At 35.1% G+C, this 11,302-nt stretch overlaps 1 protein-coding gene across 4 annotated transcripts in view; it reads left to right on the forward strand.

Annotated features, from left to right (window-relative positions):
* The window catches only part of LOC117214893 (GDP-D-glucose phosphorylase 1-like), a 28,290-nt gene extending 19,308 nt beyond the window's left edge, over window positions 1-8,982 (forward strand). For all 4 annotated transcript variants that reach the window (XM_033461263.1, XM_033461265.1, XM_033461262.1 and 1 more), the window contains exons 5-6: window positions 2,355-2,670; window positions 8,276-8,982. In XM_033461263.1, the coding sequence (XP_033317154.1) occupies window positions 2,355-2,670; window positions 8,276-8,394 (435 nt within the window). In that variant the 3' untranslated portion in view covers window positions 8,395-8,982. The remainder of the gene's footprint in view (window positions 1-2,354; window positions 2,671-8,275) is intronic.
* Window positions 8,983-11,302: the final 2,320 nt, after the last annotated feature.

Consider the following 11,302-nt stretch of genomic DNA (forward strand, 5'->3'; position numbering starts at 1 on the left):
TTTCAGCAAAGCAAATAAAAAGTACGCCGCGGGGTATAGGACGATTGTAACATTCTCTTCGATTTCCATCTTTTTATTAACCCCTTAACCTACAACTGCGGGCATAGCCCGTAGTACGATAATCGGGTCAAATGTAAACGGGCAGTGGTATGATGTATGATGATCGGGCCAAATATAATATATAATGTAATATATAATAGCTTGTTTACGTTTTCGGTCCAAAATTCTCGAACGTAAATCGTAGGTTAAGGGGTTAATAGCTTGGATATTACTTCTCATAAAGCGAAATTGTTGTCACTCGATAATGTCATGTAGCTATGTAAGTTTGTGGTATGAAAGATTTTGTTGCAAATATAATAGCTTTTGCGTAATTTAAAGTCAAATTGTTACTTTCGCCAGTCTTCCGCGTCGCTGAAATATTATTGGTAGACTTGAAATTCTGGAAGTTTGGTTCCAATATTTTGAAAACGGAAATCGGCTGACTTCTTCGTGGTTGCTGGTTATACCAGGAGAGAAAATACAAGAGATGTTGAAGTAATATCATGATTCTTCAGCAATGGAAGACTTTGGTTTAAATAAGACTTTAGTTAAAGTTTGACAACAGCTTTACTACGTTTGTTTAACTATCGCGATAAGGGAGCTGAGCCCCTGAATATATATGTCGGAGATGAAAGGAAAACCGGAGCCTTCCCTTTGCAATTTTGAGAAAGTCTTCTAATGCTTTAGCCTAGATTTTATCATAGCTGTAATTAAGCAATTGTCATTTGTAATTGTTTGATATTTGTGATAGCGAAAGTGGGTTCGAGGTGACAACTGGTCGCCGAACGTAGCCACGGTCACGGGATAAACGTTTTGCCTGATCAAGGTGTGGATCGGTTGTATTGTTCTCCCTAGAAATCACATAGAATTGTACTTTGGAGATGTCGATATAATGGGACACACGTTGTGTTACGAATCAAACTCCAGACAGAAACTGCCTAGCAACGGCGCTTGGATCTTTCTCGATGCTTCCAAAGAGTATACAACAAACTTTTGACAGAAACTGCCTAGCAACGTCGATTGGAACCTTCTCGATGCCTCCAGCGAGCATATAACAAACAAATGCAGTTGTATAGCGAAAAAGATTTTCATCAGATATTCATTCGTGTGATCGCCTTGGAAAGTGATACATCGAGCAATTTACCGAGTGTCTCAGCAATCGTATTTTTGTGTTTAAAATTATTCTACGCATAGTAAAGAGTTATCCCGTTGACCGTGGATTCGTTTGAACTCCAGAACATTGTTAATAGCGTAAATTAAATTCATTATTCGTAAAACATATCAATCTCATTATTCGTTAAATTCATTATTCGTAAGACATATTATTCGTTCCTCTTATTATTCGTTCCTCTTATTATTCGTTTAACTTATTATTCTTTAATCTAATCATTAGTTAAACTTATCGTTTGTTAATCTTATCATTCATTAAACTCATTATTCATAATATTTTGTAAAATCTTGTATATTCGCGTAAATATAATTTCTGTTTCGTAAAACAATGGCTAATTCAAACGAAGAATCGTTACGCGCCTTAAATTCTAATGATAACCCGACATATATAAATTGTTTAAAAGCTTCTGACTCGCTATTTGCAGCATTCTCTGTGAAAAATAGAAAATATGTAATAAATATATGGTTATTAATGATATAAAAATTATTTGTGGGACTAAATTTATCATCCCAAGTAAAAGAAATTTGTAGCTGCACCTCCTATTGTAAATGGTGTAGAAGAAGATAGACATCTGCTCAAGTATTTATTTTGGATGTATAGAAACATGCTAACATGTAATTAGGAAAGTCTCTCAGAGAGTAAACTGATTTTCAATTGTAATAATTTTAACAATACTATTTCATAATTTGTTTCGTTACAATCTTCTTTTAAACTTTCTTACTACAATCATTTTTATTACTCATCCAGTATATTTTTTGACATATGTGGAGAGTATTAACAGAAAAATGCAACTTAATCTAATTAATATCATTAACGAGAACAATATAAAACAATCATTTTATCTTTCACTTTTCTTAATTACATTTTAATGGTGAAGATGATTAACAATTGATATATCGTTACGTTATTGATATATAACGTCACGTGTTAGTCTAACTAATTGTAATGTCTATCAGATATTAAACCTTCTTGAAATAGATGCCGGAAAATTTAAATAACAATTATCATATGTTACTGATGGATAAAAGGCTAAATTCTTTGCTTATTTATTGCAACTTTTGTAATTTTCTTTTCAATATAATTTCGTTAACACTGATATTTGTTATTGTATAACATTATTATCTACACTAGTACTATTTTTCAGGATCTTGAAGAACATGCAGGGCCTATACAAATATTAAGAAACTACCCAGCAAAAGGATTTTGTATAAAGTATTCCAATGTCCAGAATATGGATGACTTTGTTAATTGGGCATTTTTGATAATAGACTATTTGCAAAATAAACAAATAGCACACAATATATATATTACGAGAGGTAAATCAAATATTAAAGAAAATAAAGAGGAGTACAGAGACGTAAGAATTTATATTTGGGCCAGAAAATCTACTCAAGGTGCAAAAGATATTCATGCGTTTAATCTGGCAGCTTGCGAACTTTTTGGACACTTGTCAATAAAATGTGAGTAATTGTTAGTATATATACGTATATATTCCTAATCATATTCTTATCAGTTTCCTAGTATATTCATAAAAAATTATTGTTCATTCATATTATATTTTATACTTAGTAGCCACAATCTATAATTTTTTAAAAATGATACCTAAGTTAATGTATAACTTGTGTCGAGATGAAAATAAATTAACAAAATGGTATCCCGAATAAGATAGAAAACTTTTCGGAGATTTTAGATTACGATAGCAAATACGTTATTATTTTCTTCACGTATCTGTACCTGGCGCGAAGCCTTACCAGGTGCGGTTTTCATAAGCACAAAGTTGAGGTACGTTCAAACAACGCGCTATAGTTATTCCGTTGTGACCACAGCTACCTGTATGCGGATCCAGTTGCAGGATCTGCAACCATTACAGGAGACCGCTGTCAGAGGAAACGTGCTGCTCACACGCTGATGTTCCGCAGTTGTAGAAAATCTCGAAAATGTGGTAGAAATTCATTTCCTATGGAAATTTCACTTGAAACATTCACTTGGCAATATTGAAATAGGTCGGTCGTAAATTATAATATACCTCAAAGAAAAGACTGAATTGTCAAACTGCAAAAAAGCTACTTCACCTCCGATTTTTCCTACATACGTAATCGACGGTCTCGCTTAGTTTCCGATATATTCGCAAAAAATGATCGGTACAATGAACTCAATTCATAGCTGTGTGTCCATGGCAGCGTATTGCGCGTTAGTATCGATGGGCTGTAAAAAATGTTTATTATTGTTGAGGTTATTTGATGTATAAACAGAGAAACTCGTGGATGAATTGTAAGGTAGAAATATATTTTAATGCAGAAGTGTAATTATAAGTAAGAATACAATTTTAGTTGGTCCAAATCCGCACGCTAGCTGTGTTACCCAATAACTAAAAATCCCGAAGCCAACGTCGCCTGTATACTGTTTATGGTCTGACTTCGTCGCAGTCTTTTGTCTATGGCTTTGTGGCGGCACTCGACAACAAATACCGTCACTCGACAGTAACTACAACCGGACCACGGTAGGGCAGTGGTTAGCGCCTTAGGTTACGAAAGTTCGGGACCCGGGTTCGAATCCCAGCGCCCGTGTCCTATTTTTCTTCCACGCATCTAAATTAGAAGAAAAATAGCAGTACCTCAGCAGCCACATCTACAGCCAGCGCTACAAGTATCACGGACAACAACTACATCTCAGCTTCAGTGCTTGAGAAAACTAAAAAGACCAAATTTTTTTTTCTTTTCTTTTTTTTTTATTTAATTGTTTACATTCACAATTTGTCCAGTTTGGACATTTGGTAGAGTTTTTTAGCTGTTAGATTATCATGTGGGTGGCTGCCCCCAGTGGGATACCATTTCGTGTTGGTTAGGTTGTGTCCTTTGTGAGGTCTGTTGGGTGTTTCCTTTTAAGTCTTCTATCCATGTTTGAGGTGTTGATTGTTTCCACAGCTAGCCGGTTTGGGTGTGTTCCTATTCTTTCTTTATATTTTCCTGCGTGTCTGCTAATTTCCTCTATGACCGTTGGTATTCCCAGGTCCTTCTATATATCTTCGTTTCTAAGGTACAATGGGGTGTTTACTATTGTTCTAAGAATTTTAGCTTGAACTGTCTCTATTTTGTTTATATGGCTCATTGCTGCTGTCTCCCCATAGTGGTATTCCGTACGTCCAGATTGGTTTTATGATCGTTTTGTATATTTTTAATTTATTTTCCATGCTTAATTTCGATTTTCGACTTGTTAGCCAATGCATTTGTATCCTTGTTATCTGTATTCTGTCTGTTATTGATTTAGTATGCTGTTTTCATGCGAGTTGTGTTTCTAGGTGGAGTCCTAGCAATTTGATTTGCCTTGTTTGTATTATGTGCGTGCCGTTCAGTATAATGTTTGGTGGTATCTGTTTTCGCAGTGTGAATGTAACGTGGTTGCATTTTTCGGGGTTTGCTTTAATTTGTTTAACTTGCAGCCACTTTTCTATTTTTGTGATATGTTCTTGTAGTAATTTGACTGCTGTTTCTGGGTTAGTGTGCCTGACTAGTACGGCTGTGTCGTCCGCAAATGTCAGTATTTTGCTATTGGTAGTTGTTGATATGTTGGCCGTGTATAGCGTGTATAGTATTGGTCCTAAAACGCTTCCTTGCGTAACCCCTGCCTTGATGTCTTTGACTTCGGAGTACTTCGGAGTCCTTGATTTTTATTACGAAGGTTCTGCTACCTAAGTAAGATTTTATTAATTGGTATATTTGCTCCGGGAATTGTTTCCTGATTGTTTGTAGAAGGCTATTGTGGTTTATTTTGTCGAATGCTTTCTCTATGTCCATAAAGACGGCTGTACAGTATTGCTTGTTTTCTAGTGCTAGTATTATTTCGTTGACCAGTCTGTGCATTTGCTCTATAGTGGAGTATTTGTTTCTGAATCCGAATTGGTGATCCGGTATTAATTTTTCCTTCTCTATTATTGGTTTTATGCGATCGTATATTATTTTCTCTAGTATTTTAGAAAATACAGGAAGTAGTGATATTGGTCTGTATGATGTAGTTTGATGTGGGTCTTTGCCTGGTTTAGGTAACACTATGATCTGTGCCAGTTTGCAAATTTTAGGAAAGCATTGTGTTCTTAGTATTACGTTAACTATTATTGTAATTTGTCTTATCGCTTTTGGCGGACGGTTTTTCAAGATTTTGCCATTGATTAGGTCGATTCCTGGTGCTTTATTATTTTTTGTTTTCTCGATTATGTTTCTAATTTTTTGTGCTATTGTTTTGGGTATGGTGTAGTGTTTGTCAGTTGAGGTACTAGTGGTTTGCGCATCCTCGTCCGTATGACTATTATGGTTGCTTTTGTTGATATTATGTGGTGTAAATGTGTTGTAAAGGTGGATGGAAAATTCTTCAGCTTGATCTTCGCTGCTTTTTGCCCATGTGTTGTCTGCTTTTCTGATTAGTGGGACTAGTTTTGTTGGTTTCTTTATTTTTTTCGTAACTTCCCACAGGGAGTAGTTGGAGTTCTCGTGTGCAGAGAGTGACTCTATGAATTTTGTGAATTCGTTATTGTTGTGCACTTTTATTTTGTTTTTTTATTTCCTTTGCAAGTCTGTCTAGGTGTATTTTGTTTTCTCGTGTTCTATGTTTTTGCCATTTTGCTTTTGCTTTTCTTTTTTCTCTAAATTGTTCAAGTATGTCTGGTGGAATTATTTTCGTTTGTCTGTTGGTTGGTTCAGATATAGTAGTCGTCCATGCTGCTTCTTGGATAGTTTCTGTGAGTGCTGTTACTGCCTGTTCGATGTGTTCGGGTGTTTTCAATGGGATGTTGCATTTGGTTTTGCTCTCGATTATTTCTTTAAAAGTTTGCCATTTGGTGGTTTTGTTGCGTAGTGTCTCTGGATTGTTGTAAAGTATTGGTTTGTTTCTGTATGTAATTATTATGGGTGTATGATCGGAGCTAATCTCGAGGCTGGGTGTTATTTTCAGTTATGTTAGACCAAATGTAGAGTTTTCTTAGAAGTGGTGGTGACCTCTTAGGAGTTGTGGTTGCGAAATTCTCACTATTTGTTTGACATAAGACCATTATTATGACAAAAATTGATAACATTTCTGTTTACGATTTTTTCAAAAATTTTGCTAATATTAGGAAAAAGTGATACGGACCTATAACTAACTGGGTCCGATTGATCCTTATTCTTCTTCAAAAGCGGTTTTATTTTAGCCACTCACCAGACTTTCTGAAAACGAGCTAGGCCTAAACGGTTATTAAACAATATTTCTGATGTAATTCCCAATATACAAGGTGCTTCACCTAAAACAGGCCACGTAAATATTTTCTCGATCTGCGATGATATGAGAATTACTTTCACGAAATTCAAGTGATTTGGAGAGATGAGCCAGATGTAGGAAACATTTTTTGTAGTGTCGTTTTTTAATGAAAATATTAAGGAACTACATATGAAATCATCGGAAAAGCGCTACAATCATTGTCCTACGCTGTCATTTTCTTACCTATTATATACCGCAAACCAGGACAAAAAGAATAAAAACAAAATAACGCATATGCAATACGTAATGTGTAAAGTACAATGTACCAAATTATTACAAAGAACATAAAAATTATGATATTAATGACATGTACTTCCACTAGTACGCTTAATCATTTCCAATATTCGATAGTCCATATTACAAATTAATTTTTGAAATATTGTAGTATAGTAACATTATTATATTGTTTGCCTCTCTTATATACGGCTCTTGATAGCATTCCGACTAAGTTTTTGGAAGTCCGGGCAGCGTGAATACCACTTTAGTCTCCAATCCTTTTGTCGAATGTTGAAAGATAACATTTTCTTCGTGACTTTCTTAAAGGATCGTAATCAAACAATCATCTACTAACTCTATGTATTGTTCTGAATTTATTCTTATAGAGATCATACAAATTGGTGCTTTTTGGAAATAACTGAATGTAATCCACACCATCAAACTTCCTTCACCGAAATTTAACCAAAGAGTGTCAATAATGTTTAAATCTGCCTGGACTGACTAAATTAAATTTTTTTTCATCAGAAAATGTAATATCTTTTCACTTCTCACGCTATGACATGTGATTTTGAACGAATTCCATTCTTACTCTTTTATGCTCCTGCTCAAAAGGTGGTTTCAATGATTTTTTGGTCTACTTTAATCTTCTATTTTGCCACAATATTTTTTAGGCACGTTGTGCGATCACCGGAAAGTCCAAAATTCTTGTCACTTCGCTGGCTCTTTTATTCCCAATAACAATTTCTTTGAATATTCGTAAACGATCTTCTCTTGTTAATTTAGTATTGTCACCAGTATTGTGGTTTTTACCGTACTTCTTAGGCATTTCCAGGGAATTGTAAATAGATGCAGTGGACTTATTAATTTTTGTAGAGATCTCTCCGATATTTAAGTCAACATCGTGATATTTGCTGCCGTTGTCACGTGGAAGAACAGGAAATCACGAAATCAACAGATCACTGTCAAGATCAATGTCAAAAAACATGATGTAATATTAGTTCTTAATTTACATAGTAAGTGAATGTAGTAGTTATAGTTAGTTATTACTGCACAGCGGTATATTTCACAAGTGGAAGAATAATTTGCTGTTATTTGATTGCTGAAAAATTTGATTCGCCACATTTATGGTTTTAATGTGCGTTAATAAACAGTCAGACAATAATCACTTACTTTACATTTTTCTTTGAAACGTAAACGTTCTGTAGATTACGATGGAACTTTTATACTAGTTTTTGAGAGAATAATTGGGTTATAACGTATGATGATATCGATACATTTTATCCCCATTAGAAATACGAAGGTTTGTAATTATCTGTAAAAGTATTGTTTAACTTTTTTAATATTCAGTATGACGAAATAGCAAACTGTCTATATCATTAATTACATAATTATCGCATGAAAAAATAAAGCGCCGTATTTGTTTATTTTTGACGCTTTTGTTATTAATGTGCAAATAGATGATTAGACATGTTTATTAATTGAATATTGGTTATTAATTGGAATATCTCTTTGTAACTTTAAACCAGGATAAATAATTATCATTTCTCTTTATGTATGTTACAGCCAAAGAGGCATACGAGAACGTTACGGAGGAATATGTAACACGCGCTTTGCGAGAGGCAACTGAAGAAACTTTCTCTTCCGTCGCTGCTGAAATTAAAGCGTTAGTAGAGTCCCAATAAATGCAGCTGCAGTACAAAAACAGACAGTGTAATACTTTCGAAATCTATAACTAAGCAAAAGCATATAAATTTGGAAATGGAGAAAACAACGCGGAGCTAAAATAGTGTCCCCAGTAACATTATGCTTAAACCATTTTATATTTGCGAACTATATTCGGTTATCTTTAAATTAGCAAAGAGAAATTGTTTCCAAATCCAATTTCGCCGTTTGAGAGATGCACATTCATATACATATACATATACATATCTCTGTCATAGTAACATAACATTCCTATTGAACGTAGCAACCGCGATTCGCACGGTGTCAATTCAGACCACTCGTGTTCTGGTATAGGCAAATTAAAACAAAATTGATGTAATATTACAACTTTACTGTGTACATTTTTTCATTAGTATAAACAACTATTACTATAATAATGTTGAAGAAAATATTAGGTTGGTGTGATTACTAGTTCCTACATGCAAAGTTGGTACGACTTCTAACGACGCTCTTTTGTTTTGGCGTCCGCCACGTGTTAATCATCTGAGTGTATCTGGTGTGTTTATATGGCTGTACATGGTGGTGAAATACAGAACGTAAAAGCTGAATCTGTGTGAATCAATAAATATCAAACTCCAAAACCTATTTAATAACAAATAATATAACAAATTAAGTAATATGCTGTAGACTGTAAAAAACAATAATAAAATGTATGTTTATATTAACACGTTGAATGCCATGGTGGTTGTCACGTAAAATAGAAAGAAACTTAAGAAAGAAAGGAACTTTATTTTTTTCTGGTTTACAATACACTTCCGAGCTCTAGGCGTGACTGTTCAAGACTGACTTGGATGATTTTAGGGGGAGTATTTAAATTCTTTTATTCGTGGGAGTGGGAAAAGGCTTCGATCATATATTTCTGAGAACGGGTAGAGTGACCGGATGCTACCCCGGTAGTCACTCATGCTAAGGCGCTTGGAATTTCGCTATCCTATCGTTTTGTTTAGTCGGATTTCATCTGTGACATTCCCCCCTTCTTAGATTGAACTTGGTCCCTCAAGTTTTCTTCAGAAGATTTTTGTGGAATCGGACTCGGCGTGGCTTGAAAATCACAGCTGATTCCTCTTCTTCTTCGAGGTGGTATGAGTTGGTCGGGATATAGATGTCGGATGTTGCGACCGGGGCGCTTGGTGCTGGTGCGGATGTCCCATTATGGCTGTTGATTACGGTTTCATTTCTGCAGCAAAATAAATTGATACATAAACTATTCGGTATACATTTGAATACTCCTATCTTGTTTAATCCGTACATATCTAGCATGCCTGATGCTATGTACCCCAATATCTGGAGCGTGGTTAGCACCCAATACTGTATACTTTTGATTCTATGTTCGAAATTAAGAGTTTTTATCTCGTCGCCTATTTTATAGATCGTGGTCTTATAGTCTTGTAAATTATCTATTACCTTTGATGCTCGCTCGAGTTTATCTAACAGATTAGTGAAGCTATGGTTTGTTTTGAGCGCTAGGGTTTTAGTTTTGATTTCGCATTTGACTTCGTTTTTTGTCTCGAGTATACCCATGTGTTCATCTTTGTACAATATATCGCAGGAAGTGTTGGATCTTATGATGGAGGGCTTGTCAAGTTTTTGCAAGGTGTGTTTCGTTTGGCAAATTGTGCCCATTTCTATCGGGTTTGCCGGTATTGCGATGTAGCTGTTGCCAGTTCTGAGCGATATAAAGCTAATGTCTTCAATCTTAAACACAGTTATTTGACAATGTTCGATAGGAGGTTTGAAGTTTATTATTTCGCTGTCATGGATTGGTGGTGTTTGTTTGCATATAGTGGTTCCGGCTCGATTCTTACAAAGTTTGTCGATATATTCGATATCAGTGTTCATAAATGAAAGTCCAGAAGTTAAATATATTTGATGCTGGACTACTGGAGCCAAAAATACTCCATTTCTCTTACTCGGAATAGGATATACCTGTAATATATTCCATTCCGTGTTAGAGACTAAAGGTACTATGATTTTAATATCACTGATGTCGAGTATAAACTGAAACTGTTCGGTTTTGGCAGAAATAGCGGTGTTGCACATCTGGTTGTCTATCGCTTTGGTGTAGTTTTCTATAAATTCATCGGGGTCGAGTATTTGTGGGCTAATTATTCCGTGTTGCCTAATATTATGACGTTAAGTATCTCGTCTAACTGAATTTTCTATGAATTCATTGGGGTCAAGTATTTGTGGACTAATTATTCCTTGTTTGCCTAATATCATGACGTTAAGTACTTCATCTAATTGGAAGTGTAAAGTTTGCATCGCGGTATCGAGTTTCACAATCATTTTAAGCATAAATCTATCGATATTTGCCTGCTGTTGTTGTTTTAATACATCGTTATATGATTTCTCTAGGTGGTTTAGGTTTTCCGAGTTTACAATTTTGATGGATACCGCGCTACGGGGGTTAATAGGAAATAACTGTTTCGTATACCTGGATGACATTATAATATTCGGGAGCACCATCCAAGAACATAACCGAAATCTAGCCATTATACTAGACAGACTACAAAATTTAGGATTAAAAATACAACCGGACAAATGCGAATTTTTGAAACCGGAATTAGAATACTTAGGACACGTAGTAACAAAGGAAGGAGTAAAACCTAATCCCAAAAAGATTCAAGCCGTGAAAGACTTTAAAACACCAAAGACCGCGACCCACATAAAGTCATTCTTAGGACTCGTTGGATACTATAGAAAATTTATACGTAATTTTTCTAAAATCGCAAAACCATTGACAGATCTCACAAAAAAGGACACTCCATTCTACTGGACCGATAGACAACAACTTGCATTTGACACACTAAAACAAAAACTCTGCGAAGCCCCTGTACTACAATATCCAGACTTTGACAAAACATTCAC

Source organism: Bombus bifarius, unplaced genomic scaffold (genome assembly GCF_011952205.1).
Source record: "Bombus bifarius isolate JDL3187 unplaced genomic scaffold, Bbif_JDL3187 scf7180000009253, whole genome shotgun sequence".
In the NCBI taxonomy this organism is placed as follows: domain Eukaryota; kingdom Metazoa; phylum Arthropoda; class Insecta; order Hymenoptera; family Apidae; genus Bombus; species Bombus bifarius.